This window comes from Mauremys reevesii, linkage group 3, assembly GCF_016161935.1.
Source record: "Mauremys reevesii isolate NIE-2019 linkage group 3, ASM1616193v1, whole genome shotgun sequence".
NCBI lineage: Eukaryota > Metazoa > Chordata > Testudines > Geoemydidae > Mauremys > Mauremys reevesii.
Window position 1 is genome coordinate 33,651,870 of NC_052625.1, and position 21,674 is coordinate 33,673,543.

Here is a 21,674-nt window from a genome sequence, read left to right on the forward strand (position 1 = left end):
TCAAAACAATGGTGTTCTGCTCATGGATCGTTGGATTATTATTGTGAGATTGACAAGATTCTGTGTTATATAATCCTGGGCTGCTGGTTCTTCATGTTTTGTTTTGGAAAATATACTAAGAACAAAGAGCTGTTTCCATGAAAGTCAGTGTCAGTTTCCCTTTCATTTCAGTGGGAGCAGGCCAAAGCGTAGGTAGTTGAAAATCAATGCAGTCTTTTTGAGTTTGTGTGTTTGTTGAGTAGGGTGTTCCGTATCTTTTCCTAGAATATCTTTGGAACACAAAGAACTTTGAATCTCGCTCTCCTTTCAAGGCAGACTCTCAGAAGACTCTAACATCTGAATAATATAATTTGCCCTCTTTCTGGTTGTGAGGTGGTTGTGGGGTTGCATTTTGGGGCGGAGAAGTTGGGGGTTGTTTTTTTGTGGATGGCGTAGGCTGGGCAAAAGGATTTAATGAAACAAAGATGTTCATTGTAGTCTCAAGAGTGGTATAGTTCTGAGGACTACAATTCTAGTCTTCTGAAAGTCCATCTAACCTGCAGAAATAGTGTGTCGCTTTTTATAGGAATTCAGTGTCATGCAATGGAATTCACCCTATGTAATGGAAAGAGTTTTAAAGGTCAAAGGACTGTAGCTTGTCTTGGTTAAATCTTGTAGCGTATGCTAAATTTTGGTGGATTTGGCCCCCATGATATCTTTTGAGGGCTGCAAGGAAAAAGAGTATCAATGGGAAGACTGTTGCTGCTTCTCTGAAACAGACTTCTTGGTGTCCTGCTGCCTCTGAGGTAGCCACACACATTATTTAGTGCAGGTTTGAATTTGTTAGGCAATTAAAGTTTTGATTTCTTTCACATTCAGAAAGAAGGCTTACATAAACAGAAGTGCTTCCAAAATGCCTTTCACAAATAGTAGACTTCTTGCTATTAACTGGCTATCCATTATTTATAGAAATCCACTATGTTTCTTTCCTTCATGAAACTTGAATGGATGTATAGCAAATTGAGCGCAGTTAAGTAATTCTAGTGAAACGTAGGCCTCCCTTTCAGAGAGTTCACCTGAACCAAAGTTTGCAAACAACTTGAACATTTTCCAGAAACTTTGAAAGTCCCTGAACCACTGATAAAATGAATCTTGAATCTGCTCAATCCATTAGGCACAAATTTGACCATCACACTCATAATCTTGAGCTCTTGGTTAAAAGCATTTGTGGGGAAAGGTCATTCCTCTTAAACTTTCTGTTCTGCTTCTCCAGCAGTTCCTATCCCTCTCTGATATTTAATATTTCTAGTACTCCAAAATAATAATTTTTCAGCTGTTGAGTCAAGAAGTGACTTCAGACTTGAAGAGATCGGAACAATGCAGACTGCAGACTTGGCACCAAAAATTAAAATTACTTTTCTAGCTTTTTAAAAAAAATTGGTGGTTATCACACACGTAGAATGTATATCTTTTCTTTTAGTGTTACAAGGAAAACTGAGATGTTCTTGCCTCTTGCTATTGACATGATTAGAAAATAGTTATTATGATTGTGAAACTTTAGTAGCTGGTTGATAACATCTCTCCCTTATGTTCTAATTGTCATTCCTGCAACCAGTTTCCATTGACGTATATGCAAGGCCAGAGCAGGAATGCTATATTGATTATGCTCTTTCTGGTTTTTGTTGTGTCAGTTATCCCAATGTCAACATTCACAACTTTACAACTAGCTGGAGGGATGGGATGGCTTTCAACGCACTAATCCATAAACACAGGTATGTCCTTGGGATATTCTTTATAGATTTAGAAAGATGAAACTTTTGCTGTGTACTCACAATTTTGTAGTGTAGTAGTTTGCTGTTTGATTTTTAAATCTGTGGGAGTTGAAGATGGGTTGCAAGAACATTGCAGAGTCCCATGGGCGAAAGATGCAGCAAAATAATCAGACTATTGTAGCTCTTCATGTCACTGCCAGTTCACCCCAGTGCTAGTGGCTGGCGTTGCACATCAAAATGGCTACATTTGTATTCAGGTGTATAAATCATACATATGTGATTGTATCACTTTTGTGATTGACTACCTTCCTTGCAATGTCCATGCAGTACCTAAGTAAACAGTTACTCTTTAGGTATCACATGTGCTACCCTTACTTATGCTGACTAGCACCATTGAATTCAATGGGGGGCTACTTGTGCAGTATGGTGATACTCTGTGTTAGTAAGTGGCAGAATTTGGCCCTAGGTTAAATGTTCATTAGGAGCTAAACTATACCACTTGTACTCACATTGGTGACTACTTGCACAAGTAGGTGCTCACGAATGTGAGTAAAGGCTGCACAATCCTGGCTGTAGATTATTTGTTTTTTCTTATTCACTTAAGTCACATTAATTCCTGGTAAATTATCCCCATTTTTATCATGGGCCAGATTGTGCCACACTGGCATATATTGTGAGGTACCTTACTCCTTCAGTGTCCCACTGAAAGGGGTACGACTACTTGAGAAGTAAAGTATTGGACAGTACGAGTAAAGGTATTAGAATCTGATCCAAATTCATCCCTGGTGAATTTGGCTCCATAGGTCACCACTGCTATTTTGGGTGTCTCGGATTTATTTTTATTCATTCATTTTAAAGTAACATGCATGTATATTGCGGAAATCAAGGACTTTTCTTATTTTTTAGGCCTGATCTGATTGATTTTGACAAGCTGAAGAAATCAAATGCACACTACAATCTGCAGAATGCTTTTAACCTGGCAGAGCAACACCTTGGTCTCACTAAGCTTCTGGACCCAGAGGGTAAGAATTCCTACCCTTACAGCATTGACTGGCTGTTTGTGGAGGAATGGCATTCCTTTTTTACAACCCTCCATGCCCCAAGGTGATGTTTTGTGGCAGATTTTTCTGCTGAAGGGCAACTGGATGCAGCTCTCTCTCCTATCAGTACCACTCCCTGCATTTTCCTGAGGAGGAGTAGGTAGGACATCAGAGAGAAGCTCGAGATGTTCCCTTCCACAAGGGACCTTCAATCCCAGTTCCCTTCATTCCCAGTCAAGGATCCCAGGACTTGAGCTCTCATTCTCTCATGTGGCAGTGTTTTGCTGTAAATAGACCACCATGCTGGCCTTGTATATAAAACATACGAACATCCCAGTGAAGAAGCATCTCTCTCATCTGTACGGTAAAACTTTTTCTTTAAGCTAAAATATAGATGACACATTCTTCATAGAATTGTTAGCAGCATTTTTTCAGCCAACCAATGAGTATTAGTGTTCATGTGCAGCATATAGTTTTAAGTGAAGGTAACATTAGAATAGGGAGCTTTAGTGTCACAGGACAGATAAACGTCATGTTGTCACTGGGCAAGTTTCTTCTCGCTGACTTTCCAATACATCAGCACTTCTGCAAGGACAGGAAATAATTTACTCTCCCTCTGCACTCATTAAAGGATTCTCCTGAACAAATATCCAGCTGGGTTTGCTTGCCTTTGTGAATTCTAAATATGAGTGTGGGTAACAGTCTATAGCTCCGTGGTGCTGGATGTTGGAATTTCCTCTCTGTAATACTATCATAACATCATTCTTCTAAGCGTTTGACAAACATTGTGCCTCACGACATCCCTGTGAAGAGAGGTAAATATCAGCCTCTCACGGCAGAGGTTGGAATAGAACCAAAAGGTCATGACTCCCTGTCCTTTATTTCAAGGACCGTTTGCATTCTGTAAGCCTAACACAAAATACAGCACTTAGTAGCCATGGAGTTCTATACTTGCCACTACCAAAGAATTTGAGACTAACTCAGAAGCACTAAATGTATTTTAGTTTAGGCACATAAGGCTAGACTTCAGATGAAAGCTGAAAGGCCACTGAACCCACATCTCTGAGTCTTATGTAGTGGATTGTCAGCACTGTATGCATTGTTTCAAACCACATATCCCACAGCATACTAAATTAACTCTTATTTGGTTTTCAGATATCAGTGTTGACCATCCTGATGAAAAGTCAATTATCACCTATGTGGTGACATATTACCACTACTTTTCTAAGATGAAAGCATTAGCTGTTGAAGGAAAACGTATTGGAAAGGTTTGCAAGCTAAGATTTTATATGTGATGCAGCAAACTAAACACTCATTTCTAGTGAGCGCTTCAGCCCATTGTATATGTTAGCTTTTAATCATGGACGTGAACACTATATAGTCCTATAAAATATAGGAAGTGGTTAATCTTTCCTGATATTTCCATCTGTATCTTAACAAAAACCATTTAGCTGATATTTGATTTTGCTTGTTACCTTTATGTAGATGCGGCTTTCTCCTGCCCATTAACTGCTCCCCACCACCAAGAGTTTCTCTCTCCCCCTCTTTGCAGCCTTGAGGAGTCCCTTGTTTAAAAAAGCGCATGTGCTTTCTCTCCCACTTTGCACAGCAGCCACCATCCTTGCACTTGAGACAGACTGAATGGGACTCCTTTCTCAGTCGATCAGTCACCACATCCTGCCCCTCAATTTGCCTGGGGTCATGGGAATTCACTGCAGAGCAGTCCAGGGTCCCCACTCCTCAGTTATCCTATCCCCTCTTGTACTCCAGAATTAGCCTGTCCCCCTGCACAGTCTCTTTTACATAGATGTAGGATTGAAATGCGTCTGAACTGGTCTGGCCTTGTTCCTCAGTTGTTTTGTGCTGCTTGTTACAGGTGCTTGACAATGCTATTGAAACAGAGAAAATGATTGAAAAATATGAATCGCTGGCTTCTGACCTTCTTGAGTGGATTGAACAAACTATTATCATCCTGAACAATCGCAAATTTGCCAACTCGCTGGTTGGTGTGCAACAGCAGCTACAGGCATTCAACACTTACCGCACAGTGGAGAAACCACCCAAGTAAACTCAATCACTCTGCTTTTGTTTTTTATTAATCTCATCTTAAGAAAATAGCTTAAAAACCTTCTACTTAGTCCTGATCTTTATCACTCAAGAGTGGCTTATTCCCTTTCACTCACCCACACACACAGTAGAACAAGAAAATACTATGCCATTTGCAAGATCTCAGAAGTGAGGAGATAATGCCTCACAACAACTACTCATAACTACTCATAGTAATGTACAACAAGGAGCTATAGCATATCATTATCAGACAATAATGCCGCATTTATGCATGTCAGCACTGTATAATACAAGTACACAGCTAATAATAGGATTTCATTGTTTATCCCAGATCAAGAGCAAGTGTCTGTGGTTTTACAAAACATAACTTTGAATGCTAAAAGCTGATGTAACAAGAAACTAAGTCTCTCTAGTTCTGTAAACTGCCATGCAATGTTAAGACCCTATAAATATGTATCATCTGTTAATGCAGTTTTCATTAATAATAATCACCATCCAGATGCATTAACAGTTGCGGTTGGTTTCATAGTGCCTATAAAATAAGTGTATTTTCTAAGAAGTGTTCTAAAGGTCTGATTCAAAAGAAAGAGTCTCATTGACTTCAATGAGCTTTGGATCTAGCCTTAAATTCCTGTGTCAGTAGATTAACTAGGTCAGTTCATGAAATAAAAAATCTGCCTCCCCCCTCCCCGAGGGATTTCAATATAGAAAAATAAATCGGCTGACTTTGTGCAAGCATTGTGGCATTTGAACCAGTTGGTTCTCGTGGGCACTACTCCCGTCCTTCCTGCTTTCACACAGAATGAAACAGAAAAAAAGGACCAATAATAATTGTATTACTGAGCTATGGACAACGTCAGTCCTTCAAGAAAGCACACTTCAGTTCATTAGAAGTGATGAAATACTCATTTTAACCCTATTTTCTTTTGGGAATTTCTGTCTAGATTTACAGAAAAAGGAAACTTAGAAGTACTGCTTTTCACCATCCAAAGCAAAATGAGGGCTAACAATCAGAAAGTGTACATGCCACGGGAGGGCAAACTCATCTCGGACATTAACAAGGTGAAAGCATAAACTCTGTTTTTTCAGCTCCTTATGTGCATCTCAAATGTTTCTTTTCTTTTAATCTTACTTCCAGCTTGCTAGGGAGAAAACTGTCCCCCGCACCAACCCCACAACCCTTGGCTTGACTCAGGGGATCCTAAAGGATTGAGGGGGTAGAACGACATTTCCTGCTGGCCACACTGGGTAACCACTAATAATGTAGCCTCAAGGCTGCAGCAGCATCTGCAGCACTTGCATACGCTCTCTCTGCTGGGGGAAATGGTGACTGGTGTTGTGTACCTGTGGATCCACTGGCCTTGCCCTGCTTTTTGCTAGTCCCGCCCCTTAGAACTCACTGGATATATCTACAGAGCAGCTGTGATTGTGCTTCCCAGTGCGGGTAGACAGATACGCACTAGCTTGGCTCAAGCTGGCACGCTAAAAATAGTAGTGTGGCCCTGGCACTTGGGGCTAGCCACCTGCGTACAGGGGATTGTACTTGGGTGGCTAGCACCCCCAGCTGCTGTGTAGGCATGCTCTCTGACAGAAAAGAGAAAAAACATTGAGTGATTTCTTCCCCCCCCCCCCCTCGCGCCTCCTAAGCCCCATTTTCCAATGCACTCTACCAGCCATCAAAGCCCCCTGGCAGCTAAAGCAGAACAGAGTTCCACAGTGAATCAAGGGTCTTCCTTGGCCACAGAACAGGGAGCTGAATTTGCCCCGTAAGCTTCTCTGACCTAATGTCCACTATGCGAGAGAGTTAGGAAAGAAGAAGGTTTGTGTGAAGCCACTGGGAACAATCTTGTTGGTTCCCAGACAGGGTTTATACAACTAGCTGTTACTCAGCTACAGCTGGCTGAACAGCAACAGGTCTGACCAGATCTCTTGGGGATAACAAATAACTTCAAACTGTGAGCCTTCCTAATTTGCTTTTTATCATGCTTGGAATTCCCAGAGCAGCTGTTGCTGGTGTCTGCGTTTCGCTCTGCATCCGAGAGAGCAATAAACTGCACAACTCCCCTGTTTATGTTATGCTCCTGTGCCTGTAAAGGCCTGAAATACTTTGGTTTCAGGCAAAGTCACATCTGTTAGGATTTAGAGGAATCTAGGATAGTGTCTGATTAACTGGGGTATCTTTGTTTTTTTATGAGAAGGATCTGTAATGCTGATTAGCTTGATTTTAATTTGTAATTTTTATGGCAATAGCTTAATGTACTTGAACCGCTTTTTACTTTTAAAAAAAGATGTCATACAACAAAAGAAATAGACCCCGGTGTTCTGCTCTTTTTCTAAAAGTCATATCTTAAAGATCTATGTCCAGGAATGATTTAGGAGAGAGAACATGTGAATCATATTTTCCCTCCCTAAAAGGGAAACATTTTAGCTCTTTTGGGAAAAGATTAAACATACTTGCACATAAAATTCAAACCAATTGTTTTGCTTAAAAAAGAAAAACAGATTTAAAACAAATAAATAAAGGTCCTCACAACACTCCTGTGAGGTAGGCAGGTTTTATACCCATTTCATAGACAGGTAAATTGAGGAACTGAAAGTTTAAGTAGTTCTGCCTTGGCCACACATTTGGCAGAGCTGGGTATAAAGCCTGACAGTCCTGTGCTCTTTCACTAAACAATATGGGCCAAATTTGTCCCTTATGTAACTGCTTTGGCCACAGTGAATTTACATCAGGAATTACTTCAAACTGTGGTCCTGCTTTGAGCAGGGGGTTGGACTAGATGACCTCCTGAGGTCCCTTCCAACCCTGAGATTCTATGATTCTATGATTAATTTTGGTCCACAGTATTGATTTCATGCAAAGTTGATGTGATTTCTCAAAGTCATTTAAAAATGTGAATCTAAAGAATATGATGCATTTTTTCCATCTCTTCAGGCCTGGGAAAGACTGGAAAAAGCTGAACATGAAAGAGAACTGGCACTGCGAAATGAGCTCATAAGACAAGAGAAACTGGAACAACTTGCACGCAGATTTGATCGCAAGGCAGCTATGAGAGAAACTTGGCTGAGTGAAAATCAACGACTGGTTTCTCAGGTGGTGCTTTCAGAACTATTTGTATGACTAAACTTATCACCGTGAGTAATTATGGGATACAGTTTCTGCGCGCAATGCGTGTTCCCTCCTTCATGCTTGGTGCCCTACAGTTTGTGCTGTGTGTGTGTTAGGCTCCCTCTGAACTAATTTGGCACGTCTGTACTCAGTAGAAAATCATGCAGGAATGTCTCCCCAATATTCACTATTTCCATGAAATGGTAGAACCAAGTAAATGGCTAGTGAATTCAGTGGAATTACACCAGGGATGAACTTGATTAATTGACATTAGAGACAGAAAATGCCTATAAGGTCCCCTTGCCGCAAGGCCAATTCATGATTTTCCCAATAGTATATCTACTGTTTTTATCAATGGATGTATTTTCACAGTATTTTGAAGCCACAGTTGTTAGCAAATTTGTTTTGAATAATCAACAGTAACATTACACAGCTTTGTTTGAGCAATCGCATTTTTGATGCACGGGCATTACTAAAATGAATTCTGTGCATTTACAGGATAACTTTGGTTTTGACCTTCCAGCCGTGGAGGCTGCCACTAAAAAGCACGAGGCCATTGAAACAGACATTGCAGCATATGAAGAACGAGTCCAGGCGGTAGTTGCTGTTGCAAAGGAACTTGAGACTGAGAATTACCATGATATCAAACGCATCACCGCAAGAAAAGACAATGTTATACGCCTGTGGGAGTACTTGCTGGAGCTTCTCAGGGCACGTAGACAAAGACTGGAGATGAACCTTGGTCTGCAAAAGATATTCCAGGAAATGCTTTATATTATGGATTGGATGGATGAAATGAAGGTAAATGTCACCAAGATAAGATGATGGCAGGAAACTGCTGCTGATTAAAGATTGTGCATGTCCTTTATCTGTTTGAATTATGTTTGTTTTAAACATAATGTCTCTATAACCAAATGTTCAAAAACAGGAGCTCCCCATTTACATACATCAATTCACTTCTTGATCTACAATGCTGGACTCTTTAAAATATAAAATTAAAACAGCTACAAAAAAACCCAAGTCTCTCACCTTCTAAACAAAGTAATATTTTATTTTTGTTTGTCTCTGTCTGGGGAAGGCAGATTTACATTCACTACAGTACTCATTCTGGGCCAGACCCTTTACTCGGTGCACATGTGGGTGGAAGGGGATAAGGACCTCTCTTCCTCAGCTGTGCAGCTCCCATGAGGGCCAAGAAGACTTGCAGCTGCTGTGCTCAAGAGAACACGCAAACTGCTTCCCACCTGTCTTTGGGCTGGGGAGGAGGGCAGGGCCAGGGCTCCATCCATTCTTCCTTGCCTGTTAGTCAGCAGAGCCGACTGGCTGTGCAGAGGAATGACACTGCACCCCCCTAAGGGCTGCAGTAGCTGTGTGCAGTGCCGTCTCCCAGTGCTCCACTAGGCAATACAGCTCTGCACCCTCCCCAACACAAGACCGTTTCAATGGCACAATGAAGCCCTTTTTGTGTAATAGAGTTTTGAAAATATTGGCTGAAATATATTGTCACCAGTGTAAATTTGTAATGGCTCTATGTAAATTACTGGTATCACTCCAGTTTTAAACCAGTCTACTGAGAGCCGAACTTGGCCCATCATATGTAATTATTGCTCACTCTATGCTTATAAGTGGCGTAAAAGTGCTATATTGGCTAAATCAAGAATTTTGAAAAAATGAAAACCCAGTCATGAAAATGCTACTTGATGCCTGGGGTCTTGTAACTGTAAAGGAGACCTTTGCCATATAGCCAGTTGCACTGTGGTGAGAATCTCTAGTTCTGTGCTTCTGTGAGGTGCGTGAAGTAGATTGTTTTAACAGTGACTATCTCAACACTTTTAACTTGCTTTCTTTGAGCAGGTGCTTCTGCTATCTCAAGACTATGGCAAGCATTTGTTAGGGGTAGAGGACCTGTTACAGAAACATGCACTAGTGGAGGCAGACATTGCTATTCAGGCTGAACGAGTGCGGGGAGTCAATGCATCTGCTCAGAAATTTGCCACAGATGGAGATGGTAAGTTGTAGTTTTACATATGTATTAGGTTTGAAGAGCCAATAATTTTGGTTACGTATTTATTGAGCTTTATTAGCCATATAATACGCATTGGGCTAAATTCACCAGCATAAGTGGGCCCAACTCCATTGATTCAAGTTGGATTTACTTATGCCAGAGGTGAATTTGGCCGGTTTCCTTCTCAGAATTCATCAAGGCAATGCATTTTGCATGGCATTTCACACTAGTAGCTAATAGCTGTTCCTTTTGCCTTACGATTTCCCATTACACCTCTTTCTAATGGTTACAATTCAAGTTATTGGATCTGACTCTGATCTCATGCACATTAATGTAAATCAAGAGGAATTTCACTAAGTTACATTAGAGTAAAATGTGCCTGTTTTTTATACTGCAATTTTGCTCTTGAGTTCATCAGGGTAGTAAATCCAAAGTAATTTTTTTTTTAATTCACAGAGAATACTCAGGATTTACACACAAATTACTTAGTGAGGTTTGACCAGTATTCCCTTAAACACTGGTCTTTTACTGCACTCTGTTACTCTGTGATGGAGACCTACTAAGCAAGCATTAAGAGTCCGAGGTGCTCTGTCTTTACAGGTAAAAATAAGTGAGATTGAACTCTAATACATTTCTGTCTGAACAGGTTACAAACCATGTGATCCACAAGTGATCAGAGATCGTGTAGCTCATATGGAGTTTTGTTACCAAGAGCTGTGCCAGTTAGCAGCTGAACGCCAAGCTCGCTTGGAAGAATCCAGGCGTCTGTGGAAATTCTTCTGGGAAATGGCAGAAGAAGAGGGCTGGATCAGAGAAAAGGAGCAGATCTTGTCATCTGATGACTATGGGAAGGACCTAACTAGCATTGTCCGTCTCTTGAGCAAGCATAAGGCATTTGAAGATGAAATGAGTGGCCGTAGTGGCAACTTCCAGCAGGCAATAAAAGAAGGTGAAGGTATGATTGCTGAGGAGCACTTTGGGTCTGAAAAAATTAGAGAGAGAATAAAGGATATGCGAGAGCAATGGGCTAACCTGGAGGAGCTGTCTGCCATTAGGAAGAAACGCCTGGAGGAAGCCTCTCTTCTTCATCAGTTCCAAGCTGACGCTGATGATATTGATGCATGGATGTTGGACATCCTCAAAATTGTCTCCAGTAGTGATGTTGGCCATGATGAGTATTCTACTCAGTCCTTGGTCAAGAAACACAAAGATGTTGCTGAAGAGATTGCAAACTATAGGCCAACCATTGACTCACTGCATGAACAAGCAAAAGCTCTGCCTCAGGAACATGCCGAATCTCCAGATGTTCAAGGCAGGTTGTCTGGAATAGAGGAAAGATACAAAGAGGTCGCTGAACTGACACGGCTCCGTAAACAGGCTCTGCAAGATACCCTTGCTCTGTATAAGATGTTCAGTGAAGCAGATGCTTGTGAACTTTGGATTGATGAAAAGGAGCAGTGGCTTAACAATATGCAGATTCCAGAGAAGCTTGAAGACCTGGAAGTGATCCAACACAGGTGAGAATAGAATTGCGAGGAGGTCTTGTTGTACATCAGCTACCTGTGTGCCTCACTCTAGTCTTATCTTGTCTGTGACTGAGGGTTCCCAATGCCTTTGTGATTTTTTTTTTCAGATTTGAAAGCTTAGAACCAGAAATGAACAATCAGGCATCCCGTGTTGCAGTGGTAAATCAAATTGCTAGACAGCTGATGCACAGTGGTCATCCAAGTGAAAAGGAGATCAAGGCTCAGCAAGACAAACTCAACACAAGGTGGGTTAATGACGGATGACATGTGGAAACCTGAGATTAGAGGAGATGGGTAGCATTGTTTCTTTTGTGTTTCTGTATATTTTATATGTATGTTTTTGACACTGTCAGGGTCTGATTTTCACCTAGTGAAAACTGATGTTCTGTTTTTTTTTTTTTAAATTCTGCCTCTCTCTTAGGGCCTGATTCAAAGCCAGATTTGTTCCATTGACATCAATGGACTCTGAATTAGGCCCTTAGTACTGTAGCTATAAATCTGTGATAATATGAAGACTTACTGTACTGAATATTTTGTTGTAAAAATAAACTGGAACAGCATATTTTACAAACCTGTCTTAGATTCTTAGTTCTAGTCTTCATGTGCATTCACACCATGCAGAAAATCCAGAGAGTTAGAGTGTAACCTGCAGAAAATATTTGACCCTGCAAAAAGTGAAAATGTTGAGATCCAGTCCGTTGCTGTCTGGTGTTTTCTAGTATACACTGTAGCTCACTGTGGGGGGGAGGGGAAACAAAAACAAAAAGAGGTTATTTAAAAGTTCAATAGGCTTACTTCAGCCATTTTCCTCATTCAGAAATGTTGACATTAGACTTTACCATTATTGTATATTACCCTCAGTTTCTCTGCTTTTCTCTCCTCCCCATTTTTAGATGGAGCCAGTTCAGAGAACTGGTGGACAGAAAGAAAGATGCTCTTATCTCTGCTCTAAGTATCCAGAATTACCATCTTGAGTGTAATGAAACTAAATCCTGGATCAGGGAAAAGACCAAAGTAATTGAATCCACACAAGATCTGGGCAATGATCTGACTGGAGTAATGGCCCTTCAGAGGAAGTTGACGGGTATGGAACGTGATTTGGTAGCCATTGAGGCTAAGCTAAGTGACCTGCAAAAAGAGGCTGAAAAATTGGAATCTGAACATCCTGACCAGGCTCAGGCCATCCTGTTGAGGCTTGCGGAAATCAGCGATGTGTGGGAAGAAATGAAAACCACCCTCAAGAACCGAGAAGAGTCCCTTGGAGAGGCAAGCAAACTACAGCAGTTTTTGCGTGACCTGGACGACTTCCAGTCCTGGCTATCCAGAACCCAGACTGCGATTGCCTCAGAGGATATGCCAAACACACTGACAGAGGCTGAAAAGCTGCTCACTCAGCATGAGAATATTAAGAACGAAATCAACAATTATGAGGAAGACTACCAGAAAATGAGAGACATGGGCGAGATGGTAACCCAAGGACAAACTGATGCACAGTATATGTTCTTACGCCAGCGCCTGCAGGCTTTGGACACTGGGTGGAATGAGCTTCACAAAATGTGGGAGAATAGGCAAAACCTCCTTTCACAGTCTCATGCCTACCAGCTGTTTCTCAGAGACACTAAGCAAGCTGAAGCATTTCTTAATAACCAGGTAAGTGGACAGTAATTTAGTTCCTTAATCTCACGCAAATTCACACCACTTATTGCAGTCGCCTAGCTAAAGAGATCAAGCTCTTTTCACAAAAATGATCTTTTGCGTCAAAACACTCTCGCGTTCACGGTATGGGGAAGCTCTCTCTGTCAAGCAGATAGCAATTAACATGTCTTATGCTTTTTTGTCTGATATATTTTTCTTAAAAGGAGTATGTTTTGGCCCATACTGAAATGCCCACTACCTTGGAAGGAGCAGAAGCTGCTATTAGAAAACAGGAGGATTTCATGACCACAATGGATGCCAATGAGGAAAAGCTCAATGCAGTTGTAGAAACTGGCAGAAGGCTCTTTAGTGATGGGAACATTAACTCTGACAAGATCCAAGAGAAAGTGGACTCTATTGATGACAGGTAAAGTTTGCTAAGAGTTTTAGTAACTGTTGTGCATCAAACTTCCCAGCCTGCTCACCCAGAACTTGATTTCGTTTCTGAATTTGCCTTTATCCTTTGGACTGTGGAGATTTCCTAGCATGAAGCGCTGGTACCGGTTGGATTAGTACTGAGATGTAGAAAACCCCAGCTCCTAGGAGCAAGGAATTAAGATGAAGTATACTGGAAAGTGGGTTTGCTTCTCTCTCTTACATCTACTGGACTCAGTAGAGTTACACCAGTGCGAAGCTGACCTAAGTGACCTGAAACTCAACCGCTGTATGTTTTAATCCAGTTTTCTTGTAGATGGTTAAGGCAAAGGGATGTATCAGAAAATCCGAATATGGTATGTTTTCTTTGTCTTATAAAAACATTAGGAACCAGAATGCTTCAAAAATGAGATGGGTTAATCGTAATCAAATATGACCTTTGCCTCCTTCTGGAGACATTTGAAATAGTGAGCTAAAAGTAGGATTTGGCTGTGAAACAGTTGCTATTTCATTGTATCAGAGCATTCATAGACTGTTTATATTATGAATTGAGGGAGCCTTAGAACTAGCCTTCTCTGGTTCCACAAGTCTAAAGTTCCCTGCTATCACCTGGCTAATTTAATTAGATTAATGTATTCCTGTCCTTCTCCAAAGAAGGAAGGTGGCTCCTCTGGAGTGCAAGTGAAATTGTACCTGTCCTACCTACTTGGCTTTGATCACGATTCCCAAGGTATAACAGAGGTTCCCTGCCCCTTTTTATGAAATCAGATTAGAAAACATTGGTAAAAATGTCCCTCTAATCCTAAAACAGGCTATTTTTTTGTCCTTATTGCTGGGACGTGGCAGCTGTAGGTTGTAAGCATTCTTCTTTTGTAAATTCAGGATGTTTAATTGTGATGAGAATGAACCTAATGCCTTTGATGCACTTTTATCCTTAGATCACAAAGCACAATAATAATAATAATAATAATAATAATAATTAACTTATGTAGAACCTTTATGCCAAATAATACTTTTGATCCTTATACCAGATACGCATTTTACTCTAATTACATAAGTTTCTCCTTCAGAGAAGCTCAGCAATAGCCAATTGCTCTTCTCTCCGAGGACGAACCTAAGTGAAGTACTGTAGGATATTCCATTTAGTCATTTGCCTTTCTTCTCTTTCCGGGTAAAACAAATACCTCTAGCCTGTATGCATTCTGCCTCAGTTATGGCCCACCAAGATGCCCTCACAGAGAAAGGCAGAGTATTTCTGTTACCAGTGATTACCAGAGATCTCTTTAGAAGGATTCCTTTAGCCCTGCACGTTTCAGTGATCCTCTGTCTGACCAGGATGGAGTGGATATGGCTCCCTTTAGATCCCAGCAATGATGCTCCAATTGCCAGAAAGATGGGATCCCTTGAAAGTGACTTGAGGCTCAATTTCATTCCAGGGCCCAAGTGTGCTGACTCTGCAGAGCTTCGCACTCCTCCAGCAAAGAACCTGAACTGAGATACACAGCACAGTGGCCACTAGAATGGTCCTGCCCGCATGTCCTCGTACAAATATACGTCTCTGCTCTATGAGGGACTATTCAACTTCTCCTAGAAGACGCTGTTTATAATTAGGAAAGGCAATAACAGTACTAAATGTCACACTGCTGCCAAATTATCTTTTAATCAGCACCAGGACACAGTGTATACCCAGTCAGCACCAGCACTGATTTCACTTTGTCTGCCTAGGCCTGAACAGTTACAACTATACAGTCTCTAGCAATGTAGGGATCTTGCTTCCATACTCTGTTTATTTCTGGCACTGTATATATTAGAGGAGAAGCAGAGGATGTATTGATGGCCTGGAACATTGGGCACTGGCATTACCACAGAATTTTAGAAGTTCCAGGCTTTCAACAACCCTCAAACGTCACTAACTCTCCTCAGGTGATGACTAGTTTTCATGAATACCTGCTTCTCATTCATGGCTCCTCCAATAAGAGAAGTGGAAAATAAAAACCAATATTTGGAAACAAAGAACAAGGGATTTTTCTCTTAATAATAAGGCAATTGCGCAAGCTTCCCAACCTGCCTATGACAGCATCTTCTGACTTGATTCTGACTTAGATTTTGTGAGCTAAGATTTTGTTTCTTAGGCAGAAATATAACATGATCTTTACACCATAGTTGCTATACTGCTTGAAAGGCCAGCACTAAATATATTATTAGCATGGGGATAGAAGTTCTTTCCTCCCACTCATCCATAGTAAACAAAGCAGGTAACCCCAAACTTTCCCTCCCCATCTTCTCTGATTTGCTCTCTCCTTCACCTTAGCTTTTTCATTCCACTTGCTAAGGCAGGGAACTTGTCTTCTGATCAGCCAGCCTTTTCCTACAACCTCTATCATTAAGGGTGGATTCAGGAACACAGAATCTTCTGGTCAGCTTCTCCCTGAAGCCCAGGCTATGGTAATAGGCAGCTGAAGTGTGGGGATATTCTAGGCCTGACTAAACCACTTTCCATTTCCTATGCTTCAAAGAAGTTCTCCCAAAACTCAGGGGTCTTGTTGTCAAGTGACTGTTTCCTGCAGTGGAAACCTCCTTGTTACCCCTTACTGTTTTATGTCACCCTAGATGGCTGCCTTGTAGACCTTAACTGCATGACATGGGCTGTACGTGTTCCTGCTTTGAATGCAAGGCAAATCCTAGACACTGTTTTTGATTCCATTTTACATCAACACATTTCCTCATTTCCAAAGCTATTTATGTGGAACACTACAAAAACCACCCAGTGTTATACTATTAAGGAAATACGTGCAATTGCGGTTTAAGTTTCTAGGAGCGATAAGCCTCAAAAACAAAGTGTAAGGGCTTGTCCTCACAACTGGGGAGATTGCCACTGCTACAATTGATGCAGCGGGTTTCAATTTACTAGACCCACTAAATCAATGACAGAGTGCTCTCTGGTCGACTCCGGTACTCCAGCTCCCCAAGAGTAAGATAAGTCAACTGGAGAGTGTCTCCCGTCGACACAGCACAGTGAAGAGACTGGGGTAAGTCAGCCTAAGCTATGTCGACTCCAGCTACATTATTCACGTAGCTGGAGTAGTGTAACTTAGGTCAACTTACCCCGGTAGTGAAGACAAGCCCTAAGTTTTGAGTGTTGTGAGAATGTGTTTAAAGGACACCTCTTGGTTTAACAGAAAGTATATCTCCCAGTCAGGCTCCATCTGGGTGTACGGCGAAGAAATTGGGCTGTCGATTAATCACAGTTAACTCACGCAATTAACTCAAAAAAATTAACTGCGATTAAAAAAATTAATTGCACTGTTAAACTTATTGAAATTTATTAAATATTTATGGATGTTTTTCTGTATTTTCAAATATATTGATTTCTATTACAACACAGAATACAAAGATGCTCCAAGTGCCAAATGTAGCAGCGTGATATTTAGTACTGTTATTGCCTTTCCTAATTATAAACAGAGTCTTCTACAGTGCTCACTTTATATTATTTTCATTACAAATATTTACACTGTAAAAATGATGAACAAAAGAAATAGTATTTTTAAATTCACATCATACAAATACTGTAGTGCAGTCTCTTTATCGTGAAAGTGTAACTTACAAATGCAGATTTTTTTTGGTTACATAACTGCACTCAAAAACAAAACAATGTAAAACTTTAGAGTCTACAAGTCCACTCAGTCCTACTTCTTATTCAGCCAATCACTAAGACAAACAAGTTTGTTTACCTTTACAGGAGATACTGCTGATTGCTTCTTGTTTACAATGTCACCTGAAAGTGAGAACAGGCCTTCGTATAGCACTGTTGTAGTCGGCATCACAAGGTATTTACATGCCAGATATGATAAACATTCATATGACCCTTCATGCTTCGTCCACCATTCCAGAGGACATGCTTCCATGGTAATGATGCTCATTCAACAAAAATAAAAGCATTAATTAAATTTGTGATTGAACTCCTTAGGGGGATAATTGTATATCTCCTGTTCAGTTTAACATGCATTCTGCCATATATTTCATGTTATAACAGTCTCGGATGATGACCCATTACATGTTCGTTTTAAGAACACTTTCACAGCAGATTTGACAAAACGCAAAGAAGGTGCCGATGTGAGCTTTCAAAGGATAGCTACAGAACTCAACCCAAGGATTAAGAATCTGAAGTGCTTTCCAACATTTGGGAGGGACAATGTGTGGAGAATGCTTTCAGATGTCTTAAAAGAGTAACACTCCTATGTGGAAACTACAGAACCAGAACCACCAAAAAAGAAAATCAACCTTCTGCTGGTGGCATCTGACTTAGATGATGAAAATGAATATGCATCTAGTCCACTCTGCTTTGGATCATTATTGAGCAGAACCCGTCATCAGCATGGATGCATGTCTTCTGGAATGGTGGTTGAAGCATGAAGGGACATATGAATCTTTAGCACATCTGGCACATAAATATCTTGCAATGCCGGCTATGATAGTGCAATGCGAACATCTGTTCTCTTTTTCAGGTGACACTGTAAACAAGAAGCAGGAAGCATTATCTCATGCAAATTGTAACCAAACTTGTTGGTCTGAGCAATTGGCTGAAATAGGACTGAGTGGACTTGTAGGTTCTAAAGTTTTACATTGTTTTATTTTTTATTGCAGTTATTTTTTGTACATAATTCTACATTTGTAAGTTCAACTTTCATGATAGAGATTGCACTACAGCAGGGGTCCACGTGTGCCTGCCTACTGGCTGCCAAACAAGCAGCCGCTGAAATGCCGCTGAGAAGTGGGGATGTCAAGAAGTGCTACCGCCAAAATCCCGCCGAATTTTGGTGGCGTTTCAGCGGTGACACCTCTTGATGTTGCCGTTTCACGGCAGCATTTCGGCAGCTGCTTGTCCTGCGGCCATGGTCCTTGGCCGCTAGTCGTCCGGCGCCCGCCCCATGGAAAAGGTTGGGGACCACTGCACTACAGTACTTGTTTTAGGTGAATTGACATACACTATTTCTTTTGGTTTTTTTACAGTGCAAATATTTGTAATAAAAATAAATATCGAGTGAGCACTGTACACTTTGTATTCTGTATTTGTAATTGAAATCAATATATTTGAAAATGTAGAAAACAATATTTAAACAAAAAATATTTAAATAAATGGTATTCTGTTATTGTTTAACAGTACGATTATTTGCACGATTAATTGTGATTTTTTTTTTAATGGCTTGACAGCCCTACGAAGAACCTAAACAAACAAGTCCAAATCCATGACGTTGCTCAGTGCTTGGCAACCATAAGAAGCTGAGGTTTTTGTAGTAAAAAAACCAAAACTTTTGACTTTGGCTTTTTTCTATTGGGAGGAGATAGAGGACCTCATCTAATCTGGTTATGTGGATGATGAGCCACTTATTTCTGAAAATAAGTTCTAGTTTTAAAACACCAGCATGACTGACCCAGGTCACAGTGGAACTGTTTTTGCCAGGTTTTACACTCATGAAAATCCTATAGGCAAAGTCGCTGTGAGTAACTTCTTCCAAGATTGTTGTTGTCAATTCAGGGAAGAGAGTTTCTTGACTCCTTCAGTGGAAGAGTTGCACCTCCATGAGAAAAAAATTGAACAGCATAAACTTTGTTGAAACAAACAGGAATGGTAGAGCCAAACAAATAGATCTCTCAGCAGGCAGTTGCCTCCCCAAGTGTTTGACAGTCTTGCTTTAATGATGTCGCAGGGATTGGCTACTCTTGCAAGTTAGAGCGCATTAAAGCAGTCCCAGGCACCTTAACTCCTGACCCGTCCACACTGGCAAGGCACTTAGAGCGCCTGGACTCTGCAGCTGGAGCGCTCCTGGTAATCCACCTTCACGAGACACATAACGCTTGTTACGCCTCAGTTGACATTTCCCAGCGTCAGTGTGAACGAGGTGTTGCATTACCTCCTTCATAATTCTCCCACAGAAACTATGCTCTTGGGGTCATTATATGAGTGTACAATACCTAATACAATGGGGCCCCATTTTTGATGGGACCTCTGTGCACTATTGCAATACAAGTCATAAATAGGAATACATTTATGAAAAAATCTGTTGGGCATATACACAAGTGTTTTAAAGAATTGAAGGCCGTAGGGGAAACTCTTTCAAATGTGTAAATGTTGAATCCCTTTCAGAAAATGATTTTAGCTCATTAGTAAGATCTTTTACCATTCTGAGTAGCAAACATGTATTGACTTGAGCCTAGTGGAGCAGAAAGTTTTGGTTGTTCTTGTTGTTACAAGCATCATTAACGTTACTAGAAAGCTGTGTGTTATGGTTACGGGACTAGTTGAACCTCTGTCCCCTTTCTGGTCTCTCTGAGTGCACCCCCTCAGGGTTCATGCATTTACCTATCTTATCACACAGTGTCAGAGTTTGCCCACTCTTAGGACCCGGGGTCACAGTACCATGTATCAACCATTCTTACCTCCAGGTGACTGAGTTCAGGAACCTGTGGTTCTTCCCTTTGTGTGTCTGTGACCACTGGTATATAGTGATTAGAGAAACTTCTTAAAACAAAGTAGTGTTTGTTTAAGTAGCAGGAACAAAGTTTTTAGAGAAAAAAGAATTTGAAAAACAATTTACACACATCTATCTTACCTAAATCCCTAACATCCTGGGATGGTGATCTAAGCATGGGGACCTTCTCCAGACACCCCCAGCAGTCCTGTCTCATTCTGGTTCCCCTGAACAGCTACCTTCCTCTCTTGAGAGAACGTCCCTTTTAAACCCTGCTTTGTCTTTCTTTTGTTCTTCTCGGTTCCCAGGCTTTGGTCCTCTGGCCAATCCAGTCCTGAAGACTCAGCAGGAGATTGAGCCAGAATTCTCAGAACCAATGGTTCTGTCATTGTCCCTTAACAACTCTCAAGTGCTTGCTAGGGGAGGCTTGTCTTGAGCCACTCTTTCTCCCTCCTGCCTATTTTTTCGAGCCGACTTCTAATGAGTTAACCCACTATCTTCATGCAATATTTATCTCAGTAATCAGGCCGATATACAGTACTCATAAATTGTTATGGAACACTTCCAACTCCATTATGCCATGGCAGAGGAGAGTTTTGCATTTTGTCATGAAGTGAGTCAGGATTGCAGTTTTGGAAGGGGTCGGCTATTGCGATAGGTATGACTCCATCCTTGAGGTTTTGTTAACTACACCAAGGTCTTGCAAAGCGTTCCATGTCTCCTATCCATTGGACAGCCATTATTTATAGAATTAATGTTTCTTTCTCTGAATTAGTCTTTCATTCACCGTTTAATCCTAGAATAAAACTGGATCTTCCTGATGTACTTTTTTTTTAAGTGAAAATTCAGAAGACCCTAATCCTTTCTTCTCACTCCAGATAATCTCAGACTATCAAGTGAACTTTGGGAATTAAACTAATAGCATGAGCTCCAAAGATTATGCTTATTATGATGCTGAGAAAAATAATTACACCATCATCTATTTGATATCCATATATGCTTTCCCCTCAAAGGCCCTGACGTTAGTGGCTCTGTCACTCTTTTGTTTAACCCCAGATTCTCCTGCCCTAAGATCTCTGCACATTTAACTTGGTTCAAGTTAATACTTTGTAAATTCTCTTTTTAATTTTATAATTTATTTCACTATTGGCAACAGGTCACTTTTATCTAGCAGGATCACCCTGCAAATTCATTTCCTGATTTCTTCCTTTTTGTTTTGACTTCTTAAAAATGTGTGCCTATCCTGTCACCCTAGGAGCTTATACAGTAAAACATGAACAGCTATGCAATACATAACAACTAACATATTCTCTCAACTTCTGCCTGTCAGATTTAACAGATATTCCCATTTAACCCATCTCCTTCTCAAAAGAGAGGGGAAGTAAGAGAGGTCTCAGAAAACATACCCAACTTAAGTGCTGTGAGACCCAAAATCTTGTCTGAAATGCCTTGGGAATTAATTTAAAAGCTTATGTGGCCATTTGCAGACAAGCAGTTGTGAGTGGCTGAGAATAGAGTCTTTCTCTGAGAACCGTATTCATGGCCAGATCATCTACCAAAGTCTTTCAGACCTCCACCCCAACCCAGAGGAAGTCAACCCAATCCTGCGGTGAGCAAATGCAGTTCTGAGGGGGAA

At 40.9% G+C, this 21,674-nt stretch overlaps 1 protein-coding gene across 5 annotated transcripts in view; it reads left to right on the forward strand.

Moving 5' to 3' along the window:
• The window catches only part of SPTBN1 (spectrin beta, non-erythrocytic 1), a 200,866-nt gene that overhangs the window by 133,941 nt on the left and 45,251 nt on the right, over nucleotides 1-21,674 (forward strand). For all 5 annotated transcript variants that reach the window (XM_039532700.1, XM_039532701.1, XM_039532702.1 and 2 more), the window contains 12 exons: nucleotides 1,671-1,751; nucleotides 2,658-2,773; nucleotides 3,947-4,059; nucleotides 4,668-4,855; nucleotides 5,803-5,920; nucleotides 7,794-7,952; nucleotides 8,466-8,768; nucleotides 9,822-9,975; nucleotides 10,619-11,489; nucleotides 11,606-11,743; nucleotides 12,392-13,148; nucleotides 13,358-13,560. In XM_039532700.1, the coding sequence (XP_039388634.1) occupies nucleotides 1,671-1,751; nucleotides 2,658-2,773; nucleotides 3,947-4,059; nucleotides 4,668-4,855; nucleotides 5,803-5,920; nucleotides 7,794-7,952; nucleotides 8,466-8,768; nucleotides 9,822-9,975; nucleotides 10,619-11,489; nucleotides 11,606-11,743; nucleotides 12,392-13,148; nucleotides 13,358-13,560 (3,201 nt within the window). The remainder of the gene's footprint in view (nucleotides 1-1,670; nucleotides 1,752-2,657; nucleotides 2,774-3,946; nucleotides 4,060-4,667; nucleotides 4,856-5,802; nucleotides 5,921-7,793; nucleotides 7,953-8,465; nucleotides 8,769-9,821; nucleotides 9,976-10,618; nucleotides 11,490-11,605; nucleotides 11,744-12,391; nucleotides 13,149-13,357; nucleotides 13,561-21,674) is intronic.